Source organism: Hyperoodon ampullatus, assembly GCF_949752795.1.
Source record: "Hyperoodon ampullatus genome assembly, chromosome: 10".
NCBI classification, from domain to species: domain Eukaryota; kingdom Metazoa; phylum Chordata; class Mammalia; order Artiodactyla; family Ziphiidae; genus Hyperoodon; species Hyperoodon ampullatus.
The window spans coordinates 32,991,338-33,008,531 of record NC_136923.1 but is presented as its reverse complement, the minus strand read 5'-3'; the positions used below and the strand labels follow the sequence as shown (position 1 = coordinate 33,008,531).

The window sequence follows — 17,194 nt, the reverse complement described above, 5'->3', positions numbered from 1 at the left end:
TGTTTTAAATACTTATTTTTTGAATAAGTAATTGAAGTGCATTGGATTAAATTCCAAAAGGGTATGCCGTACAATAATAAGTAGACTTCTTTCCCACATCCATCCCTTCCTCTCCCAGGAGGCAACCATTGTGATTGGTTCCTTCTACATTTTTCCAGAGCTGCTCTAGACGTAAATAGGCTAGTCATTTCTTTTACCCAAATGGCATCATACTATATGCACTGCTCTACACTTGCTTAACATTATAGCTTGGACATCAAATTAAAATTGGCCTCATTTTTTCAACAGTTGAAAATTACATTTTAAAAATGTACTATAGCTTATTTATTCAGCCCCCCCATTAACTGGATACATATGTGGTTTCCAATCTTTTGCTGCAGCAAATATCCTTCTATAGAAATCAATCTACACATGTGAGAGACTCTGTGTCATTAATATCCAGGAGTGAAACTGCTGGGTCCAAGGGAATGTATATTTGTAAGTTTGATAAACATTGTCAAATTGTCCTCTATAAAGACTGTTCTAATTTATACTCCCACTGCCATGCATGAGAGGTCCTATTACCCTTGCCAAGCAGTGTTATCCAACTTTTTAATCTCCGTCAATGTGGTAGATGAAAAATGATACCTTGGTTAAGTTTAAATTGATATTTCTCTAACAAGATCAAATCTCTAGAGCTATGCTATCCAGTATGGTAGCCACTAGATACATGTGGCTGTTTAAATTTAAATTTTAATTAATTAAAATTAAATAACATTTAAAACTCAGCTCCTCAGCTGCACTAGCCTCATGTGAAGTGCTCATTAGCCATCTGTGGCTAGTGGCCTCTGTGTGAGACAGTGCAGATACAAAACATTAGTATCACTGTAAAAAGTTCTACTGGACGGTGCTGCTCTAGACCTGCACTGTCCAATGGCTACCATGAGCACACACGTGGGTACTGAGCACATGAAATGTGGCTAATCTGAAGTGAGATGTGCTCTGAGTAGATAATACACACTGGATTTCAAAGACTTAGTATGAAAAAAAGAATGTAAAATGTCTCCATAATAATTTTTATGTTGATTATATGTTGAAATGCTAATATTTTGATATACTGGGTTAAATAAATCATTAAATTAATTTCATCTGTTTCTTTTTACCTCTTTTAATGTGGCTATTAGGAAATTTAAATTTACACATGTGTCTCACATTCTGTTTCTATTGGACAATGCTGCTCCAGAGGGCACAGCGCTCCGTTAAGACCTGGATTTTAGCATTTTTCCTTTTACACAGAAATAAGTGTAGTTACTATTGCTATAAAGAAAAACAAACTCATTGGAATCTCTTTTTCCTCCTAGCCCTTCCCTGCCCCATGCAGACAGGGTGGGCAACAAAAGGAGAAAGGGCGGCAATGATCTTGATGACGAACAATCAGCCCTGAAACAAACCAGTACACTTCCCACCTGGGCGGCCACAGGCAGGAACCAGTGGCATCGCTGACCCCGAGCAGGGCCTGATTTCCTGGTGGCTGTTAAAACAATGTACCAGAGAACAAAGTGCCTTCAAAACTAAGAATAGAAGAATGGCTCCAAATAAGATTTCCAGGACTCTGCGGGAACAAATTCCTCCCCTGCACCGACCCTAACCCACCTTCCACCCCTTGGCTTGACCTGGCCCCTTGGCTTGACCTGGCCCCTTGGCCTGACAAATGTCCTGTCCCAGCCCCAAACCGCCTGCATTCTCAGCAGTCTGTACACACAGACTGAGGGACAGAGTGGAAAGGCGAGACCCAGAGAAAGAGGTGGGCGGCAAGGGTTCTGCCCTAAAGGGCTGACGCGACAATGGTTCTATGGTTGAGACATGGCATATACGTTTCCGTCATCTGTGTCTTTAGCTTTGGCTATGAAGGTCAAGAAAACAGTATTCACCCTTGGATGGGCACTGGCAAAGAGGGATGGGTGGACCAGTTTGTCCCCTGGCACTGACGTCTTTTTGCCTGTGAGACAGGGTTTTGTTAGTAGGAAAGAAACACTAATGGTAGTTAGGTATAAACAGTCCATGATAGTTGCCACCATGATTAAAGAATACTGTCTATTGTAGTAAACTCAAACTATATCTAGGTAGAATATTTTTTAATGTTCAATTACCTTTTATTCTACTAAATAAACCAGTTTTAACATTTCAGTGCATATTCTTTCAGACTACAAAATTGTGTATGTTACATACAATGATATAAACATGCTGTTTTATCACGTTTCATCTCACTCAAAAATAAATATAGTTCTTCCATGTTAAGAAAAAAAAAAGAAAGAAAACAGTTTCGCAACATGATCCATCAACTTGATAGACCAGAACATTTTCTATCCAGGTACTGAGGGAATGAGACCTAATTGTATCTGAGCATAAGTCATCTGTTTGGAGGAAAACATTATTTTATTACCATTACCATCATCATCTTGATCATGATCATCATCATCATCATTAGCTGTGTGCCTTTGAGCAAGTGAAATAACCCCTCTGGGTCTCAGTTTTATCATCTATAAAATATATGAGCTTTCCTATCTCATCCAGTCAGAAAGTTCTGTGACCCTATGCACATGCAAATGAACTATCACCGACACCTTCATTCTCATTCTCTCGCTGCTTTAAAAGACACTCATTGGTCAACCAATATGAGTTAGACCCTGAGCCTGACACTGGCATACAAATATGGAAAAATGCTTCTTCCACTGGATGAAGTGTTTAAGAGATGGAAGGAAAGAGAAGAGGGTGGGGATGGAATGAATCATTAGAGCAGAGTTCTTTACCCGGGGCCAGGGGTCTGCACAGACATTTTCACAACTATGTGCAGTTTTCTTAAGAGAACATTCCAAGATGCATGTGACCTCAAGAAGGCAGGGGGCTAGTGATGTAAAGAAACTATGAGAGGCTAATTACCACACTAAATTCTTAGTCCATGGTGGGTGCCTGAAGAGTTAGCACCCAAGACAGTGCACAAGGTGTACATGGGGATAAACACACAAGGGATTTGAACCGGAGCCTCTTTGGTGCAAAGCCCACCTCTTTCCCCTCACATCAGGGATAATCTGTTTATACACGCCTTCTCCCTGCTGCTGTGCCTTTACCAGTGCTCCCCTTGCTCACGTCAGAAGATTACAAGCATTTAACAGGCCAAGACAGTATCCCACTTGTTTGACCTGGGATGACTGTACTTGCCCAAAGCCGGGGTGGGGGGATTTGAGGGGGAGAGTTAGGAGGAGAGAATGAGGTAACCCATGTGAAACACTCATCACTAGTTAGCATCTCAAAGGTACTAGCAGATATTCATTCATAGAATATTTATTTAGGACCTAATACATGCCAGCCCTTAGGTTAGATGTTTTCATCATCTTCATCACCTTCATCACGTATTAGTAGCATATTTATCTCCCCTAACATGGCAGAGTACTCCACATAGTAGTCACTCAATAAATGTAGGTTGAGTGAGTAAATGGTGATGATCTCTGTGGTATATTAATTTATCCTTCAGCAAACTTTTATGCCCTTCCCTGACCTCCATGGCTTGGTACTATGACTTGCTCTGGCCAGTGGAATATGGGTGGACAGGACAATGTACCAATTCTGAGCCTAGGCCTTAAGAGACATTACGTATTGCTGCTTGCTCCTCTGGGATCTTCTGATCTGCACAGGAGAAGAATATACACTTGGGTAGCTAAGGGACCTGAATGGGGCAGACTACGCAGCCAACCTGCACACCTGTGAGCATAAGAATAAATGCTTGCTGTTGTTTGCTACTGAGTTTGGGGTAGTTGTTACTCAGTGAAAGCTGACTGAGATATACTCCTTTACCCACGCCCAGGCAGAGAGTAGCCCTGGCTTCTCTTATGGTGGGATTTCAGCAGTTGGGTCATTTTGTGGCTCTCCCTACCCCATTTTCTCTAGGTTGGTAATGCCTCATTTAGAGAAGACAGCAGGGGCTACAAAGACCCATATTTTGGCCATCTTGGCACCTGGCACAGGGTCAGGCACAAAGCTGGTTCTCAGGCAGTGTCTGATATATGAAAGGATGGGCCGACTGTTCATTCTGGTGAGAGAAGCCCTGTCAAAATCACAGCAAGCAGCAACTTGGGCCTCAGATGCTCAGAGCCACTGGCTCTGCAGTCCTCAGTGTGGGAAGTGGACCTTGTGGTGACACAATATCATTTCAGACCATATGCAGTAGACCAAGGTGTATTTATTATAATGTGTTTTAGGAAACATATTATGATGTTTAGTGACTTTAGGGCGCTTACTACTCAGGATGAACCTAAGGTCAAAACAAAACAAAACAATTAGACAATGTAAAGAAAAACCGTAAGTGAAAAATAACAGTAAAAGTGGTATGTGGATATGGGAAACATGACCGAAGTTTAGGAAACACTGATACTATTCAAGTCTCATTTTCCTACAAATCACAATCACAATCATAGCTAGTATTTTTGAACATTATCATAAAATGCACTGTTTTAAGAGTTTCACAGATATTATTTTATAAACTTTTCATAGTATTGGAAGCAGATATTATATCATCTCCATTTTGCAGGTGAGGTAAATAAGGCCCAGAAGGAAAAGTAAAGAACTTGCCCAAGGTCAAGTGGCAGTGAGGGTGTGAACTCAGAGTATCAACCTCCAGGATCCAGCTATGTCTGTCTCTATTGGAGACCCTGGTACCCAGGGAAGTTCAGCATTGCCCAAGGTTAATGCAAAACCCAGAACCCCAAACTCCTGACTCCCAGACCAGTGCTCTCATCCCTGCTCCATGAGGAACACTGTGGTGAGAACACCTGGGGCTTATGGCAGGGGTTGAGTGGGGTCTGCTAGAGACAAGGGAGAGAAGCGGTAAATGCCATAAGGAAGATTTGGGAGGGAAGAGATGGGGACATAAACAAGGCTGCCAAACAGAGGCAGGGGCTCAAGGGATGCAGAAAAGCTAGACTACGGACAAAGTTATTGAGAAAAAGAGGGCTGACAGTGCAAGGGTTGGCACACAGGGGCTGCTTTCTGAACTCCTCCCAAGAGACCCACCCACTGTGGCTTCCCTAAGTGACATCCACATAGTCTATATTTAGGTCCTAAAGTCACCCATTGTTTCTCTCCCGGTGGACACTCGGGGTCACCACCCTGACCTTGCACTTTCCGAGTCACACCACTGAGTGCTCCATCAAGACAAGCCTTTTTTAGGATCTGGTTTGAATCAACTTCCCCTTCCATGGCTCCCACTTGGCGTTCTGGGAAAGCTGTAAAAATATGGCTGGAATCAGGGCTTTAAAATGAAGTATTGACTTTTCTGTGTAATATGCTGCTTTCTTCCCTCCACAAAATCAAATCAGGGCATATTTAATTCAGGATATAAGATGTTTCACAGCCCTATTGTTGCTGAGCCCTTACACACTAATGATTCATTTCTCTGGGAGCCACCAACAGCTATGGTCAATAAGACCTGGGACATGGGTCACGTTTGCTGAGTGCGGAATCTGTGCTAGGCACTGTCTTGAATCACTTCATTTATTCCTCATGACAACCCTATAAGGTAGGCACTATTTTTTTTTAATTTTTATTTATTTATTTAGGCTGTGCCAGGTCTTCATTGTGGCACGTGGGCTCTTCATTGTGGCATGTGGGATCTTTAGTTGCGGCATATGGACTCCTTAGTTGCAGCATGCATGTGGGATCTAGTTCCCCAACCAGGGATCGAACCCAGGCCCCCTGCATTGGGAGCACGGAGTCTTACCCACTAGATCACCAGGGAAGTCCCAGTAGGCACTATTTATTATCCCCATTTAACAAGGAGATTCAGAGAGATTTGGTAACATGCCTGGGACTGCATGGCTAGTAAGAGGCAAAGCTAGGGCTCAAATCTACATCTACATCTATGTGGTTCTAAAACCCATGCCCTTAACTGTTACACTCTGCCATTCCTCCACAGATACAGAGCTATCTTGATCAAATCTCAGAAGATGGATTTGTGAGAACTTTAAAGGGTTTCTCCTTTCCCATTCTCTCCTTCCACATCCAGCTACCAACTGCCTTTCCCACACCCGAACTCAACTCCCCCAGATCCTTTCTTTAGAGACTCTTGGACCCAAGAAATAAAAATTCATTCAATAATATTTTCAAGAGCAGAATAAAGGTCAACAGCCAGCCAGCCAATTACATTTTGAGTTCCAGTCCATATCCTCGGGAAATTTGTATGTAAAAGCACTTATTAAATCATTTGATTTTGCAACAGGGATATGAGAACTATTTTTGACTTTTTGTCAAAAAGTCATACCTTAGACCCATATCAGAGTTAAAATGAGTTTAGAGACATCTCTATTTGACAGGTGGGAAACTGAGTCCAGAGAAGGCAGCGACTTGTCTTAGATGCCTCTTGTGTAGGCGCTAATTGGACCGAAGCAAACATCCACCAAAATGAGCTGATTTGTCAAAGGATTGGAAAGCAAAGTGTTACTGAAGATGCTGCACTTGATAGGAGATATAAGAAGGGCCCTGTCATTAAACTCATCACGTGTGCTATGGCTATGAATGTCATTTCTGGCTCCATTCTGCCTGAGCTTGAAGCCTGATCCACTACTAACCAGCTAGGAGACCATAGGCAAAGTATTTATCCTCTCTGCATCCCAGTTTTACCATCTGCAAAGTGGAGGTAATAATAATAGCCAACCCCTATAGTGTTGTAAGACTTTCATAAGCTAATGCAAGTAACTTGAAAAGTATCTAATAAACGTCAGCTATTATTGTAATATTTTTAATTAATGCTGCATTAACTATCCCTGAAGTGTAGTAAATCATTTAAAATGTTGCCAATTTCCATATCTCAATTGATCAAAAATTATTCTTTATCGGGTGAGCGAATAGCTAGGTGAGTGAGATGGGAAAGGAGAAACACAGTGAAACCACTCAAATCACATAAAAAGATGTCTATAATGGCCATGTACAAGAGTTGGAATTTGTATTGCAAACATCAGTTTCAGAAACATAATTCTGATGAAAGAAGCAGAAAAAGCAATGGGTATTTTCTTTAAAAAATAACTTTGGCTTATCCAAAGCTTTAACACCTATCCACAAACAAACAAACAAACAAATAAAAGGGACAGAGAGAGAGAGTAAGCTTCAGGGCTCCTAATCATTCTTCAGTCCATAGAAACATAACATTTCCAGCTGCTCCTTCCAAAATAACCCAAACAGGCACCAATACTTTTAATGAGAAAACCAGTGAGTCTGAGTCTCCCCTGATATTATCTGACTTCATTTTCCCAATGATGAACACATTCAAAACACCAGAATGTTAAGGAAACCTACAAAAAAGTTGCTTCACAAAGAATGAACTTCCAAAACTGAGTTTAGCCATCTTCCAATCCAAAGAAGAAAAGGTCTTGGAAATCCACTTTGCTATTTAAACACACGCACACACACACACATACTTTTTCCTTCCCATTTAATAAAAACAGGTCTCTTAAAAAAATTAAAATACTGGCACCGTGGAGCAAAGACTGAAAGTCCCCCTACCCTTGCTCTCCTCCAATCACAGATGCTAAAGGAAGCGCTGACAGCTAGGCACTCCACTTAACACACCATCTCCACCAAGCACAACCATTTGTGGTCTTAAACACAACCACACAGCTCTTTTCTGATTCACAGTACAGTGAGGCAGAAGTGTGCCTCCCTCATCCCAGGTGTTCTTGGCGGCTCCCTGCTCACTTTCTTGGGAGATGCAGACAGCTGCATCCTCCCACACCTCAGCTCCTGGCATGGTCCAGCCAGGATTGGGTGGGAGTTGGGAGCCGGTATCTCCCTGGTCCAGCTGCAAAGGAGCTTACCTGAGCATGAACAAAGAAGCAACACCACACCATGGGGCGCTCCGACCTCATCCACCTGGAGTCCCCAGCCCTTAACTGCGGCAGAGCCCTTCGGACGGGATTCTCTGAGCAGAGCAGAGCATGGTTTCCCTCAAGGAACTCCTCCCCACTACTTGGGCTGCCTGACAGGAAGTGACAGGGGGCCATAAGTTACATTGTCAGAAGCTGAGAACCACACCAGCCCAGAGCTCCCCACCTCTGGCGGTTTCCTTGCCGGCTGCTGTTGCTGCTTTTTCAGAGCACTCTGCCTCTGGCATTCAAAGGCACACCAGAAATTCAGTTTCTGGCTGACAATCCCCAGCCTGTAAGAAACAAACAATGCTTACTGGGTCCCCACCTACAGCCATGCTTGGCATTCTGGCAGCTCTAAAGTGTTCACTGCCAGGATATCATGCTTTGTAGACCCAAACATTGGGGTGAAATGGATAGAGAAGGGGCACTGGGAGGAGAACTTTGTATGATCAAAGAGGAATCAAGAGTCCACTTGAACTTCACCCAAGAGCCAGGGCCCTGCCCGGCATACAGAGCCTACACTGAATCCCAATTTCATAGCAACTCTACAAATGAGAGTGACAGTAAACACCCCACTCAACCGTTCATTTCTTTTTTTCTTAGGCAAATTTTCTCTTCAGAGCCCATTCAAAATAACTGCTTCTGGAAACCTCCTTTTCAGCTTTTAATGTGAATAACAAAGGGCCTTACTGCTCTTCTCAGAGTTATGATGGAAACAACTAGTGGCTGACATTTCTCATTTTATGAACTGGGGATCTCACGAATGAACACCTTGCCCTGGTCCCCTGCCTTTTACAAAGCTCAGACTTATTGGGTGAGATAGAGTGTCTCACGTGAACTACAAGGTTTCAGATGAAAACTATGCCTGTTCAACCCCTCCCTACAACAAATCAACACCCTCACCCTCCCTGCACAGGGGCAGAGGGGCTCAAACCCAAGGAGACATACATAACTCCAGTGTAGCTTTCAATTCTTGATTTTTATTTTTTAGTTCTCTAATGGGATAGTATTTTGTTGGCAAAAATCTTTCTAATTGCAACTTTTAGCTGCAAAGATTTAGCCCAGGATTTCCCAAGGCATTCTTACAAATGCACAGATTTTTAAGAGCCTTTGCCTGTCTCAGCCCTGAGTAAAGTGGGAGGCTCAGCAAAGAGAGAGGGTTCATTTGAACAACAAGCTTCAATCCAAGAGTTGACTTTAGAGCTTATAAGAAAGGCTCTCCCCACTCTCAGGCCAGCAGCGTGGGCCCTAACATATGGCCTCTGAAGAGTGCATTACAAAAGAGCACTACGGAAGGATGCACCAGGCTCTGGTAGTACAAAGATGAACCAAAGATGACCGGAGAACAAAATAAATGCTGCCAGGAATTTGCAAAAAGTGTTGAGGGAGCCAAGAAATAACTGAGCCTGGCAAATGAACTGTTTTATGGGGACAAAGTCTGGGAAGGCTTCTCAGAGCAAGAGACACATGGGCAGAATTCTGAGGGGTGTTCTAGGCAGAAGAACTGGCAAGGGCAACAGCAGTGGGGTGCAGAGCCATAGGGTGCTCTGGAAGAAAGGCAAATGCTTTGAAAGTACTGCTCTGACGGGCTTGGGTCTTGCTTCAAAGAGCGTGACAGGGGTCCCATCTGTCTGGAGAAAGAAGGAAGTGAAATCTCTGTGAAAAGGCTCAAGCCTTTCAGGCAAGCATCTGGGTTACCTCAAGGCCTATATGTGGTACCTACCAGGTCAGGCACCCAGGAAACACTCAGTGATGTGTAAAAGTCAAACAGTGGTGTCCACAAAAGGTGGGCTTCAGCTTGTCCTTGGGATTCCCTATTTTCCAAAGCCAGACTCCCCACAAAGCAGCCTGGGGTAAGTGGTGCTACTCGGGGGAAGGGGAGGTGTTCCTAAAAAAGGCTTCTTGCTCTAGCCTCCTGCATAGAAAAGGTCCTGATTCATACAGGCCTGTAAACAACCTAAGATTAACCAGCTTTGGTAGTAGCTCAGCTAATGAAGAATGTCAATCCCCTGAGGACCTAGGATGTCAATCCCCCATTGGCCCAGGCACTCCTCTCCTGGAGGATTTTCCAACAGCCCCTCTGCAGAGCCCCAGCTGCCAAGGCCAGGATCCACTCCAATGAAGACCCAAAGGAAACATGAGATGACCACGGAGCACTAGAGTTTCTTTCTTTCCTTGGGGAGGAAGGGCACATTCACGTAAAATAATCCTAGAATGATTAAGCCTAACTTCCGGCTGCTGACTGTGAATGAGAAAGAAGAACCGAAACCTGTGGGCTGCAGCACTTCACAGCACTTCATGGAAGAGGTGAAACTTGAGTGGGCTCCAGGGCAGGTAGCCGTGGAGGAGGGAGGAAGGGCGGGAGGACCAGCAGACGCCCTGGCCGGAGATAAAGGGCACAGCCTGCAAAAGGGAAGGAAAGAACGGGGCGCGGCCCTTCCCTCTGATGCCCCTGCTTTGACCAGAATCAAGAGCTCCAGTAATGAAATCAGCCATGCAGAAGGCACCTCGGAGGAACATTTCCATAATGAGAGGTTCCTGCCCTGCAGGGCTCAAGTTCATTTTGAGCTTTATAATGAGAGCTTATACAGGAACGGGATGTGGGTTTTCTCGATGTGGCATCTATGATACTGTCGAGTATTTGAACATGTTTTTCTACTGATTTTTAAATTTTAAAAGTGACATAGTGTCATTATACTACATTCAAACCCTACAGAAGTATATAGTGTAAAAAGCGAATCTTCCCAAAGGCCCCACTTTCTTCCCTATCGCTATCCCATTTGCCAGAGGCACCCGTGTCAAAGACAGAGGTAGATGAGGGGTCACAAACCTAAATGCTCTCAGGGCTAGGTGGGAAGGTACATGAAAGAAGAGGCCTGGCAGGCAATGGGCACCACTGAGAGTGTTTGCCTTGGGAAAGTTCCAGCTTACTGGGGTCCCAAGGGACTCATGGCCAAAGTGAACAGACATTCCAATTGTTCAAGAGAAGCTGGAAATTCCAGGTTTTACATAAAATCTCCCAGTTTTTAAATGCTGGCAACTAATTCATCATTTTTAAAAATGCTGTACAGGCCAATCAAAACACAGTTGCTGGCAGATTTGACCCGAGGGCCACCAGTTTGCAACCTCTGGTGGTGATCCTTTAGACATTTCCTGCTGTCTAAACACACATAAGTTTGTTTTGTCACGTTTTATTTTTTAAAATTTATATTTGTCAAAATGGAATGATAACATTATTCCAGCACTTGCTTTCTTCACTTAACATCATCTTTCCACATTATCCACATCTTGGACCCCTCTGCAGAGCACGCCACAGTATGGAAGTACCTCAGTTCATTAGCGCCTGCCCTGTGGACATTCAGCAAACATAAGAGATGCACTTGAAATGTCACCTCTCAGTCGCTCATTCCTGACAATATAACTCATGATGAAAGTGCACCTGTGCACAGATATTAAAACATCCTAAAGCCACAATTACTGAAACCATAAATGGTGACAGCAGATTTCTGATATTTTAATATGAGAACTTACCACATATTTTTTTATTTGACCTTCAAAACTCTCCCGATGTAGGCCTTACTATTATCTCTACTGTACAGATTTTTTAAAAACTAAGACTCAAACAGGTGGCGTAAGCCTGCCCAAGAGGGCCTAGAGTTGGCAGGGTCGGGAGGGGAGCCAGGGTCAGGAGGGGACCTCAGAGCTCCTGTTATATGCATACAGCCCCCAGCACAGACTGCCTGAAACCTGCCCTGGTATATTCAAGAATTTGACATACAGTGAATGTTGACGGCAAACTACTACTGGAGGAGAGAAGGATTACTAACAAACGGGACAATTCATTTTTTAGACAGAAAAGCTTCATTTTAAAGCTCTACTTCACACTCAGTCAAAATAAATTCTACATAGATTAGAGTGAGATGTTAAAAAGAAAAAAAAAAACTATGAAATTCTGGGGGTGTAGGTTCTCAGGGTATGATACTTTTCTTTAAATGTGTGAACCTGAATCATTATATATTTATAAATGGGAAACTACCTATAAGGCACCTATGGGTATGCAAAAACGGCCCCTGTTCTCCCACACCTGGTGAAATAACCATAGTGGTGACAACTTCTTACTGAACTCTAAAGGGACTAGTGCCAAAATAGGGGCCTCATTAAGATTCCACCCCATGCTTCCTTGTGTCACTGGAACTCGAAGTGGTGTGTTTCCTATGTTGTTAGTCTATATACCTTATGGCATGTTCTACTGAGAAGTTTCAAGCAGTTTTCTCACCAAAAATATTGTAAGAAACATATTCATTAGGGCTGTGATAAATTCATTCACGTAAAACAAAACAGTGACATTTCAGCAGAATTATTTCTTCATTAAAATTCGTGACTAATGGTGGTTCTTTCCATTTAAAATTTTATTCTGGTTTATTTTATTCGATTTCTTTCCTATTTGCACCCAAGAAGCCATAGATTTCACAAAAGCTCAGAAGCTGTCTGGGAATTTCAGGGTATTTGACCATATTTCATTTGATGCATTACATTTTAAAATAATTCCACAGGGGCTTCCCTGGTGGCGCAGTGGTTAAGAATCTGCCTGCCGACGCAGGGGACACAAGTTCGAGCCCTGGTCTGGAAGATCCTACATGCCGCGGAGCAACTAAGCCCGTGCGCCACAACTACTGAGCCCGCGCTCTAGAGCCCGCGAGCCACAACTGCTGAGCCCGCGTGCCTAGAGCCCATGCTCTGCAACAAGAGAAACCACTACAATGAGAAGCCCACACACTGCAATGAAGAGTAGCCCCCACTTGCCACAATTAGAGAAAGCCCACGTGCAGCAACAAAGACCCAATGCAACCAAAAATAATAAACAAATAAATTTATAAAAAAATAAAATAATTCCACAAACTGAATTGAAAAATAGGTGGTGAAACAATCTCAGTAAAATGAAATGGAAGCAGTGACCAAATTAAAATAGTATAGTGCCCCTTGATTTAACCAAGTTTCCAACATTAGAAAAGTGTTACATCACAGCTCTTAGTTTGTGAGGCTGTTGTGAAATTCAGATTAAGACTAAGAAGAAACAAAATTTATACTGTGGTAGAGAGGGGAGGTACAGTAATACTCTTTGGTGTTACTAGGTTAGCAAGAAGGCATAATGCACGGCAAGCCAGTGAGAAATAAAGAGAACTTCAAAGTAATTTAGAGCCTGGGAGTTTACTTACGGTCACACAATTTTACTGCATAACTTCATATCTACTCCTCGGTGCTGGAAGTGTGGTTAATCCAAGCAAAACTTGAACAGCTACCCTGTCCCACTCTCTCATCGTAAACCATAGACATGGGGGTAGGGGGGGCAGTGTCCAGACCTCACACCAGGCCAGCTGGATGCAAGGTGGTTTAACTCAAGAGACTTCGACCATTTGAAAATGCTGATGCTTTTCTAGAGCCCTGCTTAATATCCCAGCTCAACAAGATTACAAAATGATGAGAATGTGGGAGCAGACCTGGCTGCCCAAGGTCAAGAATGAATAAATAGAAAAGTTTTCATCTATAGTTTCAACACAAGAACTAAAAATAAATGAAGCTTGAACGTGGAGGTCTCAACAAATTGCTAATCATGGCTAATCTTGAGTGCTTATCTTGCTGGTTTTGTTACGAGCAATAGCTTGAACTATTTTTTTTCTCTAAACAAATCTGAACTTTTATAATCACATTCCTCACATGGTTTTGGCAACCAATACATAGACAACTATTTTTAAAAGCGAATGAAAAATAAGGAGAGCCATCTTCTGATGTGCCCTGTGAAACAGCCACCAGCCTGGTCTCTGGGGTTCCACCTCCTTTCTGAACATGAGCAAGGAAGCCTGAAGAACTTCTGCATGGAGCAGACTGGGGCGCTTGCAAGAAGCTCTCTCAATTTCTTAGAAACATGAATACCTTGAATACAGCTTTTTTCAAAGGACTGTCAAGTCCTCTTCGTTAAACTGGCAGTTAAAAGTGAAACTCCAGCAGGTTGCTGACCTCTAACCAATTCGTAGGAAAAAGAAAGGTTTAAAAACTGATTAGCTGATATCTATCAACCAAAGAGCTTCCTTCCTTGGAAATTAGACTTACTCTTTGGCATTATACTGTCAAAGTTGGTTAGAAGTGGAAAATCTGAAAATGCGGAGGGGTGGTATTCCTAACACTACTCAGGATTTTTTTAAGTAATTTGCTTACATCAAAGAACAAGTCCTGACAAACTGAATTTCTGAGTTAAAAATATACAGCAAAAGCAGAAATCATTCTTAATAAAAAGTTCCTTACCATTATTTTTGACTCCAGATATCTCCTTAGGGATAATTTCTGGGAACAACTGGCTGGCTGGAATAATGAACAGTAAATTAATACGGGAGCTCTGTGATTTGTGGCTCTGCCATTTACTAGTTGAATGACCTAGTAAGTCACTTGTTAACTTCCTTGACCCTTAGTTTCCTCATCTGTAAAACAGGAATAATGATTCCATTATCCCTCACGAGGAGGACAGGAATCTAACTGATACGTACTTGTGTTTAAAAGCAAAACAAAAGATGTTGGGAACATTGGGGATCATTATACTATTCTTTCTATTTTTGTATAAGTTAAAAAATTTTTCATAATACAGTGTTTTTTTTGAAAGACAAAAGCTTAGTAATAATTTCTTTACTTTTATTTTTCAAGCAGAAAAGGAAGTTTTTTGGTGTAATTATGGACACTGGTTCAAATCTTCCTCTGAGCAAGTTGAAAATTTGTTACCAAATCTGAAATAGTTTGATTTTTACCCTGATTTGAATGAGAGTCATCAACCGGGCATCTAATAAGAAAAAGGCAATGGAAATTTGCAATTTCTCATTTTTCCCTCTTCCTTTCAACAGGGGGAAAAATGGGCAGGTGATTAAAACTCAAGTCCTATTTATTTTTTAGATGTTATAATGCTGAGTTCCTTGAAATCCTTGTGTCCATTTAAAAAGTTTAAGGCTTCTATGAAAATACCTCCAAGAAAACACCAAAAGATTGAAAAGCATGTATGCACCCATGACTCAGCATCCATTCTGCTTACACAACAGTGAAAGTGTTTTTTTGTTTTATTTTGTTTGGTGTATATCCATGTGTATCTGAAGAATAAATATTGTTACTTTTCCCCTTAAATCAGAATCAGAAAGGAATCACCAAAACACTGGAAACCAGCAAAGCAAGCGGGAGATACTCAGAAAATGCTTCTTTCCAGCTCCCACCCGAGGGAAGCTGATTCTGGTCGGAAGCTCAGTGCCTCCTCCCAGTTAGGGTTCTGCCCTGGAGGCTGTTCCTTTAAATCAGACTTCCTGAGATTTCCACATGCAGCTTCCTGGAGACAATATAAGATAAACAATAAACTCTGCAGCAAAATCTTGGACAATAAGCCCCACGTGGTCATAACAAGAAGCAATTATAAGCACTGACAATGGCTAGGGCATTTCCAACAGGAATGCAAATCTGTGATAAACATGGGGGAAACATGTTACCCCACACACCTGCACAAACTAAACTAATTTAAAAAAATAGCCCCTAGACTCTCATCAGATTGAGAAATAGTTGCTTCCAAATTTGGCACTATTTTTTTGAAAAATAACTGTCTAAGAGAAAAGCAATCAAGTCTTACTTAAAGTGCCACTGCCTGTTAGATGTACATTGCTGAGGCCAAATGATTCCATGAGTCACTAACTCCACATGTCTCTGTGAGGGACATTTATCACCCTCTGGATGCTGTGCAGCTCAACCCCCTCCCTAGGTTTAGGGAAGCCCCAACTCACGAACCAGAGCCCACATTCTACCAGAGGAGATGAGGGTGCCACACCTTTGCTTTCCCAGCTTCCCTTGCAGCTAGGGAATGAGAGCATGAGTGAGGCTCAGGCAATGAGATACTCCCACCGCAGACCTGGCATGAGAAACTGGCAAAGAAAGCAGAAGGGATACTGCAGACTCTATTCTGGTGAGGGTGGTGGCAGCTCGCAGAGGCAGCAGTGAAGGCAGATCGAGTAGCTGTGTCCTGTAACCAGTGTTGGTGGTGCAAACCATGGCATCTACACCTGCCCAGCAGTGGCAGCAACAGTATCCTTGTAGGAAATGTTTGGTAGTATAATTTGGGTTGTTCTTAATTCCCTGATCCTTTCCAAATTCACCGAACTTCCTGTACCTTTTAATAAATTCATTTTCTGCTTAAATCCATCACAACTGGGTTTTATTGCTAGGGGTTAGTTCATGTACACAAAACACAGGGTGGGCTAAAGCTGGAGTAGTCCAGAAACCAATCCCAAAGAATGATTCTGAGCATAAGCACTGAATATATTATTTCACACCTCAAATTCAATCCAAACACTGTCCCTCAGCCTGCAAGTCCCTGCATCAATTTGTCCCTATCTCCCTCCTGGACCTACTCTCCTCTCTCGTCCTAAGCTCTGGTCATACTTTCTGTTCCTCATCAGGCTCTTTTCTGCCTCAGGGCCTTTGCACTTGCTCTCCAGAAAACTGTTTCCTCCAGCTCTTTACATTGCAGCAGCATCTTTTTCATAGTTCAGTCACAGTTTACAGGAAGCCTTCAATGACCAGACTGTCTAAAGGACCACACCGCACACCGCACCATCTTATCTTTTATCACAATACCCTGTTAGTTTCCTTTGTAGCACACAACCTGTGATTAATTTATTTCATTATTAATAACAACAGCAACCACCATTGATTGGAAGCTTGTTACATGCCAGACACTAGGCTAAACTCATTTACTTCTATGATCACCCTATGAGATGGGTACTTTTATTAACCCTTGCTTACAGATAAGGAAGCAGGCTCAGAGGGGTTAAGGAATTATTCAAGCATGGCAGGGATGGAATAGGAATCTGAACCCAGACCTGCAGTGTGGGCTCATTACCACAAGGCTCATTCAAGAAGCTGTCTGACAACAACGTAATGAGCCTCGACAACAGTGCAGGCTCTGGAGCCACAGGACTGGCCCAGCTCTCATGGAGGCCACAGCCACATGTTCCAGATCTTCCACCAGGTGTTCTACCTACTCTCCAGGGACGCTCCTCAGGGAAGAAATGTAGCCAGGTGTGTGTAAACAGGGTGAGGGGGTCCTTCATTCAACAGAGAAGTGCCCCACTCTGTGCTCAAGCTGTCAGCATACAAACAATGTTTGCTGCTCACCCTGCTGCATTCCATAGTCCTGGAGCACTGGGAACACAGAGGAAGCACCAGGGACAATTCGCAAGTCTCCCCTGAGTAAAAGTGCCATTCGAACAGGTGGTTGGCAATGT

General features: G+C 42.9%; 1 protein-coding gene across 2 annotated transcripts in view; it reads right to left on the bottom strand.

The window, feature by feature from the left end:
• ARHGEF3 (Rho guanine nucleotide exchange factor 3) overlaps positions 1-17,194 on the bottom strand; it is a gene marked incomplete at both ends in the record, with an annotated part of 279,852 nt that overhangs the window by 170,987 nt on the left and 91,671 nt on the right. Inside the window, one exon of one of the 2 annotated variants that reach the window (XM_079713691.1) lies at positions 7,842-7,907. The exons of the other annotated variant lie outside the window; for it this stretch is intronic. Within the exon in view, the coding sequence (XP_079569817.1) occupies positions 7,842-7,892 (51 nt within the window). Of the gene's footprint in view, positions 1-7,841; positions 7,908-17,194 lie in introns of those variants that run through there. 2 annotated transcript variants of the gene reach the window in all.